Source organism: Brachyhypopomus gauderio, unplaced genomic scaffold (assembly GCF_052324685.1).
Source record: "Brachyhypopomus gauderio isolate BG-103 unplaced genomic scaffold, BGAUD_0.2 sc209, whole genome shotgun sequence".
In the NCBI taxonomy this organism is placed as follows: Eukaryota; Metazoa; Chordata; class Actinopteri; order Gymnotiformes; family Hypopomidae; genus Brachyhypopomus; species Brachyhypopomus gauderio.
Window position 1 is genome coordinate 83,459 of NW_027507030.1, and position 12,825 is coordinate 96,283.

The 12,825-nt window shown below is 48.5% G+C and overlaps 1 protein-coding gene across 1 annotated transcript; it reads right to left on the minus strand.

Annotated features, from left to right (window-relative positions):
• Window positions 1-62: 62 nt before the first annotated feature.
• On the minus strand, window positions 63-12,821 carry tubg1 (tubulin, gamma 1). The gene is made up of 11 exons (XM_076995475.1): window positions 12,634-12,821; window positions 11,929-12,041; window positions 11,087-11,254; window positions 10,360-10,428; window positions 9,389-9,468; window positions 8,440-8,566; window positions 5,266-5,352; window positions 2,779-2,928; window positions 2,518-2,670; window positions 2,139-2,300; window positions 63-1,870 (listed from the first exon to the last, which is right to left on the minus strand). The coding sequence occupies exons 1-11, from the start codon at window positions 12,680-12,682 to the stop codon at window positions 1,673-1,675; spliced, it is 1,356 nt and encodes a 451-aa protein (XP_076851590.1). The 5' UTR covers window positions 12,683-12,821; the 3' UTR covers window positions 63-1,672.
• Window positions 12,822-12,825: the final 4 nt, after the last annotated feature.

Sequence of the window (12,825 nt, forward strand, 5' to 3'; positions counted from 1 at the left end):
ACTTCCTGTATCGTTTTTCTTTTGTTTACACAAACACACGAGTCACAAAAACACAAATCTCCTCCCTCTCACAAAACCATTTATTCACTTAAAGGCAATTTCGTAATTTACACTGTAGAAAAGCGTGTGAACAGGGAAGTCACGATTAAACAGGAACGGATTTGAGTTGACCGAGTCGCGTGAAGCTCCATGAAAGTATTCACAACAGGAAAAACAAAACAATTAAACTAGGCCATGAAATCCAACAGCAAAGTCCCAGCATGCACTAGTGCAGCAAATGTGACATGGGTGCAGTTTCTGAAAAGCTTTTGTCAAGCACAGATCAGTATTACACATTGGAAACAGTATCACACTTTAACAATAGCTGATGCTACATTAAGCTGCAATGTTTTGAGAAACTCAGTCCTGCACAAAATGACTGGCAAAGGTCCATTGATGAACACTTCTGATCTAGGAACAGCACCTCCTTTAGCTTTAGGTAAAGCCCTCTGAATATAGAAAAAACACACCCACATTACTGAGTCCTAATAGCTGTTTGAAACCCTAGCTATGAAGTCTGATAGTCCACCATACGGCACTGATAACACAGGTGTGTTCCTTTTTGTTGCTGTCGGATTATCGGTGCACCCAGAGGTTTTCCACTTCACTTGATAAAAACCTGTTCCCAGTACATCTGAGCAGAAAGAACCAATGTACTGGTTAAAGTCTGAAGCAACATAACCAGGAGCCCCTGCGAGGCACCCAGGACGGCGCACGTGCACACGCGTGTGTGGTGGCGTGAGACGGTGAGGTCATGAGCAACCTGGACCTTCCCTTTATATGCACCAGGCTTATCAGTCCATCTCCTCCTCCGTCTGCTGCTCCCCATGTCTCTCCCTCCTTCTCTCCCTCCTGCAGGGCAGTGTTTAGGTCACCAGGACTACAGAGACCACCCAGCTTTATCTGCTTACCCAGGGCAAAGTGTGTGTGTGTGTGTGTGAGAGAGAGAGAAGGAGCGAGACAAAAGCATGAGCATGTGCGTGTGTGCATGCTTATGCTATGGGTGGTCATAAGTGTGGCTGTGTCTCGACCGATGGTATGTTTTGGCAAAAAGAACAGAGTGCAGAATGGAAGGGAAGGAGAGGCAGAGAGGGGGAGGAGTGAGGGGGAGGCAGAGAGGAGGAGAGGGGGAGGTAGAGAGGAGGAGTGAGGGGGAGAGAGAGAGGAGGAGAGGGGGAGGTAGAGAGGAGGAGAGGGGGAGGTAGAGAGGAGGAGTGAGGGGGAGAGAGAGAGGAGGAGAGGGGGAGGTAGAGAGGAGGAGTGAGGGGGAGAGAGAGAGGAGGAGTGAGGGGGAGAGAGAGAGGAGGAGAGGGGGAGGCAGAAAGAGCTCAATAGGAACAGTGAAGATAGCAAAAGAATAATGAGCTTTGCTCTCTACATTAAGTCTTTCCTCAACAAGTAGCACACAAGCACAGATTATAGGACACTTGTACAGATCTGTACTGCGGTGAGAATAAACACACTTAAAGGTTCCACACACTCAGGACGGTGGAGTCCTCCTGTCCAAACACACTACAGAACGAGAGAGTGCTGCTCCGCTGAAGCAGAGACCAAGAGACGCAGGCGTCCTTTAGGAGTCCCTCTGTGGGGCCACGGGCGGGTCTGAGCGCGTGCGGACGGAGTGGGCGGAGTCTCACTGCTCCTGCGCGCCCCACGAGATGTAGTCGGGTCTGGTGGCAGCGCTGTACTCGTCTATGAGGTGCTGAACGACCTCACGCGAGTCGTCCAGCTCGTCAAAGTTGTCCTTGAACATGTCCTCTTTGCGGAACTGCTCCAGGAAGGCCTCGCGCTTACGAAGCTTGTCATACTGACGGGACGTTCGATCAAACAGCTGAGCAGGGGAGGCAGGACAGAAACCATAACAGTGGTCACTACAGCCATAATCATAGTCATACACACAGGCCACTACAAATACTGATATTCTAACGTAATGTGTTTCCAGCTCCAGATCAAATCTGTGACATCGATGATTTTTCTTCCCAAAGCTGCTCTACGTGAGACTGTTAGAAAACATACACCTACCAATATTAAACTTTTAATTTATTAAACAGTATTTTGTCAATATTATGATATCGGATGGGAGTGTGGGCGGGGCTTACCGAGGAGATGCTGGTGTGATTGGCCATCATAAGGCCACTGACGCGGTGGGCGGAGGGTAAGTAAGGGGACTTGCGGGACAGCGCCACCTGGATGCTAGCGGGACCCCACGGGATGAAGTTCGCCAACTTCCGCTCTCGGATCCTCTGCAGACTCTTATGGACCTGCAGGAGGAGACAGGACAGATGTGGGAGGAGAAGTCTTCAAAGGAGTGAAATAGTGGACATGTTGAGAGGGCACACACTCTCACATACAACACACACACACACACACACACACACACACACACACACACACACACACACACACACACACACACACACACACACACACACACACACACACACACACACACACACACACACACACACACACACACACCTGTGTGGGATCCACCTCTCCCTGGATGATGTTGAGGATGGCGATGTAGCAGTGGTTGGTCTGCCGGTCGCGGCCCGTAGACACCATGACGTTCTTTGGCTGCAGAAGCCTCCTCATCACGTCCAGGACTGTAGTCTTCCTCACACTCGCAACCTGATGGAAGAGAGTGGATTACATACGCAACAAGAGTATCCACACGTAAGAAGTATTTCCAATGGTCTAGAACTTCAACTCTTCTGACTGGAGCTAGTCCACACCTACCGACTGGTCAGTGGTCAGCGGTGTGTAACCAGTCATGAGGAAGTGGAGGCGGGGCGTGGGGATCAGGGATGCAATCAGCCCAATCAGATCGTTGTTCATGTATCCAGGGTAACGCAGCGTGGTTGTGCTGGCAGACATGATGGTGGAGACCTGGGCAATGGGGGGGAAACAGACAGGCAGGATGTCTGATCAGCTGGGAGTCTGATGGGAGTCAGACAGGAAGGCCAAGATGAGAACAAGGCTGTTCCCCCTCCCCCGGTAGACGGTTTGTAATGGTGTAGAAGAGGGGGGAAAGAACACGTTCTTAACCTCTGGATGACCCTGCACAGTCACCAGGGCGTGTTCAGAACCTTGGCTGCTTAAATGTGGTTACGTTGAAGAAATCCTGGAGGCAGACAGGAGAGACCAGTCTGACGGCTGGCGTACAGGCACTAATGACACAACTGAAGCAAACAGCCCTGCGGGGGAGTAACGGCAGAGCCCTCCGGGCCAACGCCGGGTCTGTCTCCACACGGCGCCCCACAGGAGACACGCAGCACCGTCCCCGTCCCCGGGGCTCACTCTAGGACTGGACAGTCACGCACTGCTGGCCCTGACATTATTAGTTCACTGTGTTGGAAAGCATTTGACGATGTGAAGTGTGTGTTTGTGTGTGTGAGGTGTGTGTGACGACCCTTGCCTCAGGCCCATACTCCTCTCCAGCAACACGTCTCTGCCAGTGAGGCCTGGGTTGTGGGAACCTCTGCCTAACTCACTGGCTGTTGCCCTCAAATAATTTAGCTATGAATCATCATAAAGGCTGGACTACACCCCAGCAGTCACCACCATCACAGCACTGACCAAGCCCAAGGCTTGTACACTGGCTTCAACTCCAATGGCAAACACTGTAGTGATGTGTGAACATGAATTTCCAACAAACATACACAATGCAGCATGACATTAAGGGTGAGATTCATCATTCTCCATAAAGTCTTGAGTGTCCTGGAAAATGGCTACAGTAGATCGTGATGGAGAAAATAACAGCAGGGTGGGAGATTCCCGCCCCACCCGATTCTGCAGGACTGAAGCTACGTCCCGCACGTCTGAGCTGATGGCAGGAAAACGTTTGTCCCAAAGCCAAAACGCAAAGCCTTGGGAGAACAAGGATGTAACAGAGTCACTGCTGACTGACGTACAGTGATGTTTAAGTGTTTTTTAAAAAATGGAACGTCTCTTTAAAACGTAACATGTGAAATAATAAATTAGCGCACACCGGACCTTTGCTACGAGCAGCTTCTATGAGCTTGTTTGTATATTTGCCAAAAATTATTTTAATGCGTATGTGAATCACACAGCTGTGAAATGTGCTTGTGTGGTTTATTGTGCCATAGCACGTCTGAGGCTGAGAACCATACTTGCTGTAATGATCAGGTGTAGTCATATATACATTACACACACACAGTAATGGATTGCTTATGTTATACATATGTTATACGCAGCCTTGTATACAGCATTTCCATGGTAACCAGTATGATGGACACGTTAATGAGGAAACGGGGTGATGCTGAAGGAATATGTAGGCAGACTTAAACCTGGGTGGAGCGAGACGCATTTAGGACAGCACGACAAAAGCACGCATGGAAACACTCAGACGAAACTCAAACACTGACGCTATGACCAAATGAACAAATGAAAACAGAACTGCATGTGGGGAAAAAGGTTCAGACCTCGAGGTCATTCCACCTTATATACCAAACCTGACGCCTTCACCTTTAAGTGCTTAAGGTTGTTCCACAGGCCCTGCTGGCCATTAGGGATCAGTGTGAGTCCCTGCTAGTCCCAGAACACACAAAGGCCTCATTAAAGGAGCTCAACAGCTGGGTTTAAAGCAGGCACCTAAAACACACTGTACTGGAACTAATGCGGTTTTATGACTGGGATCATTCCACCACCCTAAGTCCTTCAAAGACACTAGGACTTGACATTGGAAATGAACATTAGCTCAGAGCTTCCCTTGACCTTAAGAAACAGCGCCACCTATAGATGTGAAATGGAAGCTGAGCAGCCCGGTGGGTGTGGGTGTATGGGTGTGTGTGTGTGTGTGTGTTAGGAGTGGTGGTGACAGTTCGTGCAGAGGAATCCCCTATTTAACTGGATGAGCAAGGCTGAGGTCAGAAACCACACGCAATTAATATTGTCAAGAACAGACTGCTGTCACGGCAACACGCACACGCCGCTCAAAGGCCAAACGGGATTCTGGGAGAGTGAGTCACACTCACATAACCAGAACCTCCGGGCCGTCACGCACAGCTGTCGCCGCGGCGACCGGAGGCGTTGATTAAACATAACCTGGCCGTTTCTTCAGTCCCACGGGACCTGGTGCCGATGCCCTGGGCATGTTCACTATTCACAAACCAGTTCCAGCCGTGGCACACACTCGAGTAATGAGTGGGCGAGAACACAGCGTGGTGATGGAGATGGTTCTGACTGGCATGAAAGGAGCCTCACCAGTTGGTTGATCTGGGAGAAGGAGGGGTTCTGGATGTGAAGCCTGTCTGTGGCTATTCTGTTCAGAGCTGTGTTGTCTAGCACCACCTGAGAGAGAGAGAGAGAGAGAGAGAGAGAGAGATAACACACGAGATAAACATTAATTATCAAAACACAATTCAATCAAGGCTCACAAATCCTCTGTCTTGTGTGTATGTCCATGCATCTACACAATATGTCCAAAAGTATGTGGACACTCCTAATTACTGAGTGCAGGTGTTTCAGCCACACCCACTGCATGCATGTGTGTAGCATTAAAACAGCACCAGGAGAACAGCACATCCTCAAGAGCAGTGACTTGAAGCCTGTGTGTGTGTGTGTGTGTAGGTTCTGTCACGTTTCTTCTGAAAGGAATAAGAGCGTGCACACACCCACACACACACACACCTATGACCTAAATCTGGAAGCAACATCTGTGGTGTACATCTGGAGCATCGTGGAGATGGGTCCCCATGGCTGAGCACAGTGGCAGCAGTAAGGTGGAGGAGACGGTCCCAACCAAAAACTGGTGCCTGACTTTCACAAATGGTTGTCTGATTGAATGGGCACAAATAGTCTCTCAGACACACTGTTATGTTGTGGAACGTCTTCCCTGAAGAGTGGAAGTGGTTCTATCCACAAAGGGGGAGTGGGTTATGGGGGGCACTAGGTATTAATGCCCATTGTTCTGGAAAAACAAGCTCACATGGTCCTTTAAGTCACTGACAGTGGTGTCTGACAGCAGGACTTAGACCCCAGTCAGGAGTGAATTAGTGATTTGTAGTCCCCGTCGAAAGCACAGCCTCATACTAGCGTAGGTGAACGTCAATAACACCACCCAATTAAAGCTCTGAAAGACAGAAATAAAGACTTTCTGCTCAGGCTCAATTAACCCAGACAGTGTCTTGGCTGTACAGACAGAGGGGAAAAGTTAATTCCACCAGCAGGATGTCAGGTCAGAGAATGGTCATGACGCACGTCTTTTTTGAGTCTTGTTGACCATACGGTGTATATGCACCAAGTCATATTCACTGACAGTGAAATACTTGCAAAGTAATGGAATACAGTTTACATAAAGCCACACTCACCTCTAAACTGCTACTGTGAACAGTTCTCTCCTACTACGTATACATCTCTAAGGTTAGAGAGGACCAAAAGACTGAATCTCACAACCTTTCCGTGTCAATGTTTAAAGCAATTACCATAGAAATGCAGAAGCTCTTTTTGAGCTTGAGACCCTTCGGCACAGCAACTGTCAATGTTGTGCCCAGAGAGTCACGACCGACTGTTACGCCCAGTCACGACCGACTGTTATGCCCAGAGAGTCACGACCGACTGTTACGCCCAGTCACGACCGACTGTTATGCCCAGAGAGTCACGACCGACTGTTAGGCCCAGAGAGTCACGACCGACTGTTAGGCCCAGAGTGTCACGACCGACTGTTGCGCCCAGAGAGTCACGACCGACTGTTACGCCCAGAGAGTCACGACCGACTGTTGCGCCCAGAGAGTCACGACCGACTTTTATGCCCAGAGAAAGCTGTAGTTACTGTCCCCTCTTACCAAAACAGGGCTCAAAGCTCCAGAGGTTTATTTCCAAAACCTGCAAAGCATTATAAAGCACTGATGTCCCAAAGAAGTTGAATTTGTGGTTGCTTTTGTGAACATTAGTCTTGTGGGCACTATGTGCATATACAAAATAAGGATAACAGAAGACGTCCCAGCGTCTGCGCATTCTCTGCTATTTCTCTCTTTTCAAATTTGGTAGCGTGTTCCCTGGGACGTTAAGGCAGTAGGTGAAAGGGAACACAGCGGCCCTCGGTAACACTAAGCTAATCCTTCATCTCCAGTGAGGCCCAAAGCACAAAGAGCAGCTGCAGCGAGCCGGGGTGTGGCGTGGCCCTCAGGAAGTGGAGGTTTTTATGGCTGTGGAGGGGGAGAGCATGGAGCACAGAGTATACAGGAGGAGAGGGTAATGACAGAAGAGTGGAAATATGGCCCCTCTGGAGCCACGCCCTCCACCCCACCCTCGTGCCCTTTAGAGAGGGGGGAGAGGGAGAGAAAGGCAGGTCTGTTCCCAGGGACGGATCGTGTAACAGGGAGAGCGCAGGAGGGAAAGGGCAGAGAACGGAGAAGAGAGACGACCTGTTAGAGAGGAAATCTGCACCCGCCGTGACCTCTGCACACTTCCACCACAGACACAGAGAGAGGGGGAGAGAGGTAGGGCTGTCGCGGTGAAAGAATTTCCCCTGCGGTTATTTATGGTGGCTCAACACCGCGATATGCGGTATGACGCGATATGCGTCATTTGTCGTCTAAAATCTTAATTTTAGAGCTATATAATTGTTTTATTGTTTTTATTGTAAATGGGTTCTTATTGTTTTTAAAGAAGAAGACACAGTTTTAAGAGCAGTTAAATATGTGTTTCTTGTCAAATAGAGAACACAGAAGTCAAATGAGATGCAGTAAGAACCCATGCTCTTTCGCTTTCTTAAAAGTGTAGGGTAAATATTTTAAACGAGATTTTAAACACAAAAAGAGAATTTAATAAATAAATCAATAAAACGAAATCTTTCCTTAACCAGAAGAATAACGTCTCAGCTTAAACCTGAGTTGTCACGTCCCTGTTGCGCGCTAAGAAAACCAACATATTCACCTTATGTGGTTTCAGTGAGGAGCGGAAAGGGCTAACAATATTCCCGGCAGTACTAAAAACTCGCTCTGATGGTGTGCTTGTTGCACAAATGCACATGTACTTGCGGGCAAGTTTGCAGAGCAGAGGAAATCTAGCCTCATTGACGCGCCACCAGGCGAGTGGATCTGCGTGGATTTGACTTGAACCCGAAATGCTCTCAAACCGGCGAAGTCGCGTTTTGTTTTTTGACCAGAGCATCTGCCGTAGTTTCCATCTTTGAAAAAAGGAGACGGATTGTTGATCAGCCGCACCGGATGATAACAGGGGGTTGATGGGAAAATGACTTTAACTCTTGCACAGGCACTTTCCCCTCGCATGGGAAAAAACACAAATATTGCGGTTGTTGCGGTTAATTCCCGTACGTTGCGATTTTCTCGTCAATAGCGCGGTATTGCTATACTGCGGTTATCGCGACAGCCCTAGAGAGAGGGAGAGAGAGAAGAGGAGAGAGAGAGGACTCACCACACAGTCTGCATTCTGGGTCAATCTCTTGAGGGTAAGGAGGGAGTTATATGGCTGAACCACAACATCACTCATCTCGTCCTGGTTAGGAAACACAGAGTAGGTCTGGACCAGCTTCTTAGGATACCTTGGAGACAGCGAGAAACTAGTGTTACTCACACTCTCTCAAACTGTCTCTCTCTCGACCCGACAACAGTCAAAAAGGCTCAGACGCAGAACTGAGACATGACCTCCCAGAGTAGCAGGGTCGGAGTTTCACACGTACCACCACTGAACCACCAGCAGGCTGCCAGACCACGGTGCAGACGGACAGGCCCACGGTGGGAGCTCTCTGGCATGTGCGTGCATACATGCGTGTGTTTGTGCGTGCACACGTGTGTGTGTGTGTATTGTACTGTAACCTTACAACAGTTCAATTTCATTTCATTTCTGAAATTTAAAGCCTTTTCAAATGTCAAAGTAGATTCCGTTTCGCTGGATGGTTTTGGTGTGAGTCACCAGTGTGCCGCTGCTACCGGCAGCCACACCCGGCACACGTCTCACCTGCACCGCAACGCTCTCGGCCAAGAAGCACCAGGCACTGGGGGGCGTCTACGCAGGGACTGGATTGAATGGATTTTTTTATTTTTCCATCAGGCCAAAAAAAAAAAAAAACTAAGTGCAGCATTGTGCTCCAGTGCAGATCAGTTTAATGGTGCCTTTCCAGAGGACGAGAGGTTTCATTTCCTTCTCTCTTTAAACAGTTCCTTACTCGTCTGTCCAAGAGGACGTTCATCACAGAGTAAGCAACCCGAACCCGAACGTCCTTCACACGCACAAACGTGGGACTGAAAACACTGGTACATTCAGGGCAGTAGGGCTGCCACATTAAGACTGAGACATCGTGCCTTTTTACACCTTGTGTGTGTGCGTGTGTGTGTGTGGTGTGTGTGTGTGTGTGTGTCTTCACCTGTCGTTGAGTTTCTCCAGCAGGTAGGAGCCCAGTCCGGAGCCCGTGCCTCCAGCGATGGAGTGGCACAGCACAAAGCCCTGAAAGCAGCAGGCAGCGGAGGATGAGGACAGCAGGCGTGTGGCACACCACCACTGCAAGCTTCTATTTCAGACCAGAAGGTCTATTTTAGGGGCTGGATGGCCCGCTCACCTTAACACAATTACCAGGCTCTACCCCCCCACACACAACAGGGCCCTAATGTGAGGCAATAAAGTGTGGAGGTTAATGACAAGGCTTGGACGCAAGAGAGCCGACTCCCTCTGTTGTTTTAAAGGGAGGAACAGTTACCGCTTGCAAGTTAAGAGGGCATAAAAAAAGCCATGAAATAACACCCGTTCTGCACAAGCTGTGTGGCTGCGTGTGTCTGTGTGTTCACGTCAGAAGCCCGGATTTGCAATGTAATGGTGAAAAAGAGAAAGAGGGGAAAACCAAAACAAAACAGAAAAACAAAACAAACAAACAAACAAAAACAGACAAAGCGTGAACATGGGCCGCCCCGAGCGCTGACCAGGACATTAAGGACAGACGTTAAGGTTCCTCGGACCAGACCAGCACTCCTATCAGGGGAGAAACACGGTGCAGACCACAGGACCGACGGGGACACGGCTGATGGCACAGGAGGACGGGCTCTGCCCTCACACACTTCCTCATCTTTGATCTTTGGGCTGTTTTTGTTTTTAAAGCCCTCTCACTAGGCCATAAAGATCAAGGTTCACAGCTTCTGTCCGGTGTACAATACTTTCTTTGAGTGCAATTTAGACTAGTGCGATGTTTAATATACACAGACAAACCAAAAAACCCATTCCTCCATTCAGGAGCAGTTGGGCAGGTTCCCCCTCTCTCTGCTACGCTGATGCTCGGTCCAGGACACCAACCCAGCCCGGCTTGCCCCGAGCGTGGGGAAAGTCTGCACATGGTCAAGAACTCACCTCCAGACTGTCACTGCCATCAGCCTCTCGATCAATAATGTCAAAAATGTCCTCATGAATCTTCTCACCCTGAAAGGACAGGTCAGGCAAATATGTTAGAGTCCAGACCGGAACACATCCTCAAGAAAACAATTAAGAAAACACAGGGACACTAAGTCCTAGAGAGGGCAAAGGCATGTTGAATGTAAACAGAAAGCAACAGACTTCAGAATCAGCTTGCATGGCTGCTACAGTACTGGTTGCTAAATATTACAGGCCAGCTCTCAAAAGGTTAAACTGTGAGTTTATGACCTGGCTCAAATTCTGCTCAAATGCCCAGGTCGGCCAACCCGGTCAATCGAAGCTAGCTTACTGAACAGAATCATGGGTGGTTTACAGCAGAATCTGAGCAAACAAGGAAATACACAAGGACTGAGAAACAATGTGTTAGTCATCCGTTACTGGTGTTGAAATAGTAACTAAACAAATACAACTAGTAGACAAACCCCCGCACATGCTTTAACCCACCATACATGGTGAATTCAACGCTCATGTTATCAGCATTTAAGACAAGCTCACATTTACAATAGTGACACAATACCTGACATAAAAGAGCATTAAATGTCTTTGACCAGGGAATAACATGGGTCATCCGATTGGTGTAAAAGGAGCCGACACAGGCCCCACCCAGATCGCAGGTGTGAACGCAGCGCACAGGTGGCCAGCGTTAGGTTTCTTTAGGACACACCTGAGAGAAGCCACTGGCCCAGTTGTTGCCAGCCCCGCCTCCGTGTTCAGACAGGTAGATGTTCTCGGGGTTGTACAGGTTGGCGTAGGGTGAGTTCAGAATGGTGTGGATCACCCGGGGCTCCAAGTCCAAAAGCACAGCTCGGGGGATGTAGTGCTCATCATCTGCCTGCAGGGGGAGATGGCACACACATTCAATCAACATCCAAAGAAACCAGAGAAATCTCTCATAGAGAGATCATAAATAACTTATCAAAAGGAACATGTGGTGCATATCTCCTTAAAATTAGGGCAATGCTAAATTAACTTGATGTAAAATGATGTTAAAGACTTTATTCGTACACAAAAACTAAACGACCACCATTTAAATGTTCGTACTAGACTGTACATCTCCGAAATGTTCCATTTGGGCTGCAAAATGCATGTTCAGAAACACTCCAAAAATGTGGACTCGTGCTCCCTCTTGTGGACAATTAATATAACATTTCTAGTTCACTGGATTTAGAGATACTATTAACATATCTAGACTACTGGACCATAATTGTTGGTCCAATTGAACCACTATTGAACCATGATCTCAGTTTCAGAGACCCCATGAGGTCTTCTATTGTTTTAGTATTTTTAATAACAACTTATTTCATTTACATGGACTAAATCTGAATGACGCCAATTCTATTACTGATCAGAGCTATAGTTCATCGATGTGCCTCAGCAGCTACAGTACGCTACCATACCTCTGTACCTGATACAGATCATGTTACTCGGGAGTGTTTATACATGACTGAACACGTGGTGTCGGTCAGCAGGTAGATGTTCCCCGCACCAGGTAGATGTTCCCCGCACCTGGTAGAAGAACACATCCTTGCGGTCCGTGCCTTCAGTGGCGAACTCCTCCACGATGCCCTCTGGACTGATGCCATGCTCAGCACACAGTTGCTTCCAGAACTCGAAACCGACTGCACAACGGAAAACACAACATTGTCACTTTTTTTGGAGGGGAGGCTAAAACCTCAGCTTGATAAACGTAACGTCTACACAAGCCCAACATACAATGAACACGTCACACGTTACCGTGATCTCTATTGTAAAGGACGACCGTTCACTTCAATGAACCAACATCGTCGCTGCACATCCATAAACACCACACACCGAATGAATAAATAGACATTTAACCCTCTAGACTATTAGCTAACTAGCTACCCATCATTAGCCCACCAACAACCTTTCTAACCAACACAGCCAGCTAGTTAGCGACCCATAGCTAGACGGCTAACGGGTTAACCTGGTTATATTGTGTGCTGACAGCTAGCTAGCTGGCTAAACTAAGCGCTGATATTACTGGCTAGCTAGTCGTTAGCGCACAATCAAAACACAGGCTATGTCACGCGCCAACTGGCCTCAACGTCCTAGCTAGCCGCTAGCTGGCTAACTTGGCTAGCGACGTTAACGGTGCAGTTAGCCCAACTAATGCTACCGCTAGACGGCTAACTTAGCAAGAAGCGCGTTACATAATTACAGTTAAGTTCTTTTGTAAGTTTTATCTCTTACTTTGGTTTCCGCATTGTCCGAGTTGCAGGGTTATAATCTCCCGAGGCATGTTGAAGCTTCTGTTAAGTTGCAGAAGGGCCTGTTATTTCTCGCCGCCGTCCCCGTCACTGGCGCTTCATCCCCGGGCTTCTTCCCGCGTCAAACCCCCCGCACAAACGCTGCGGAACGGCGCGACTTCTTGCGCATGCGCGA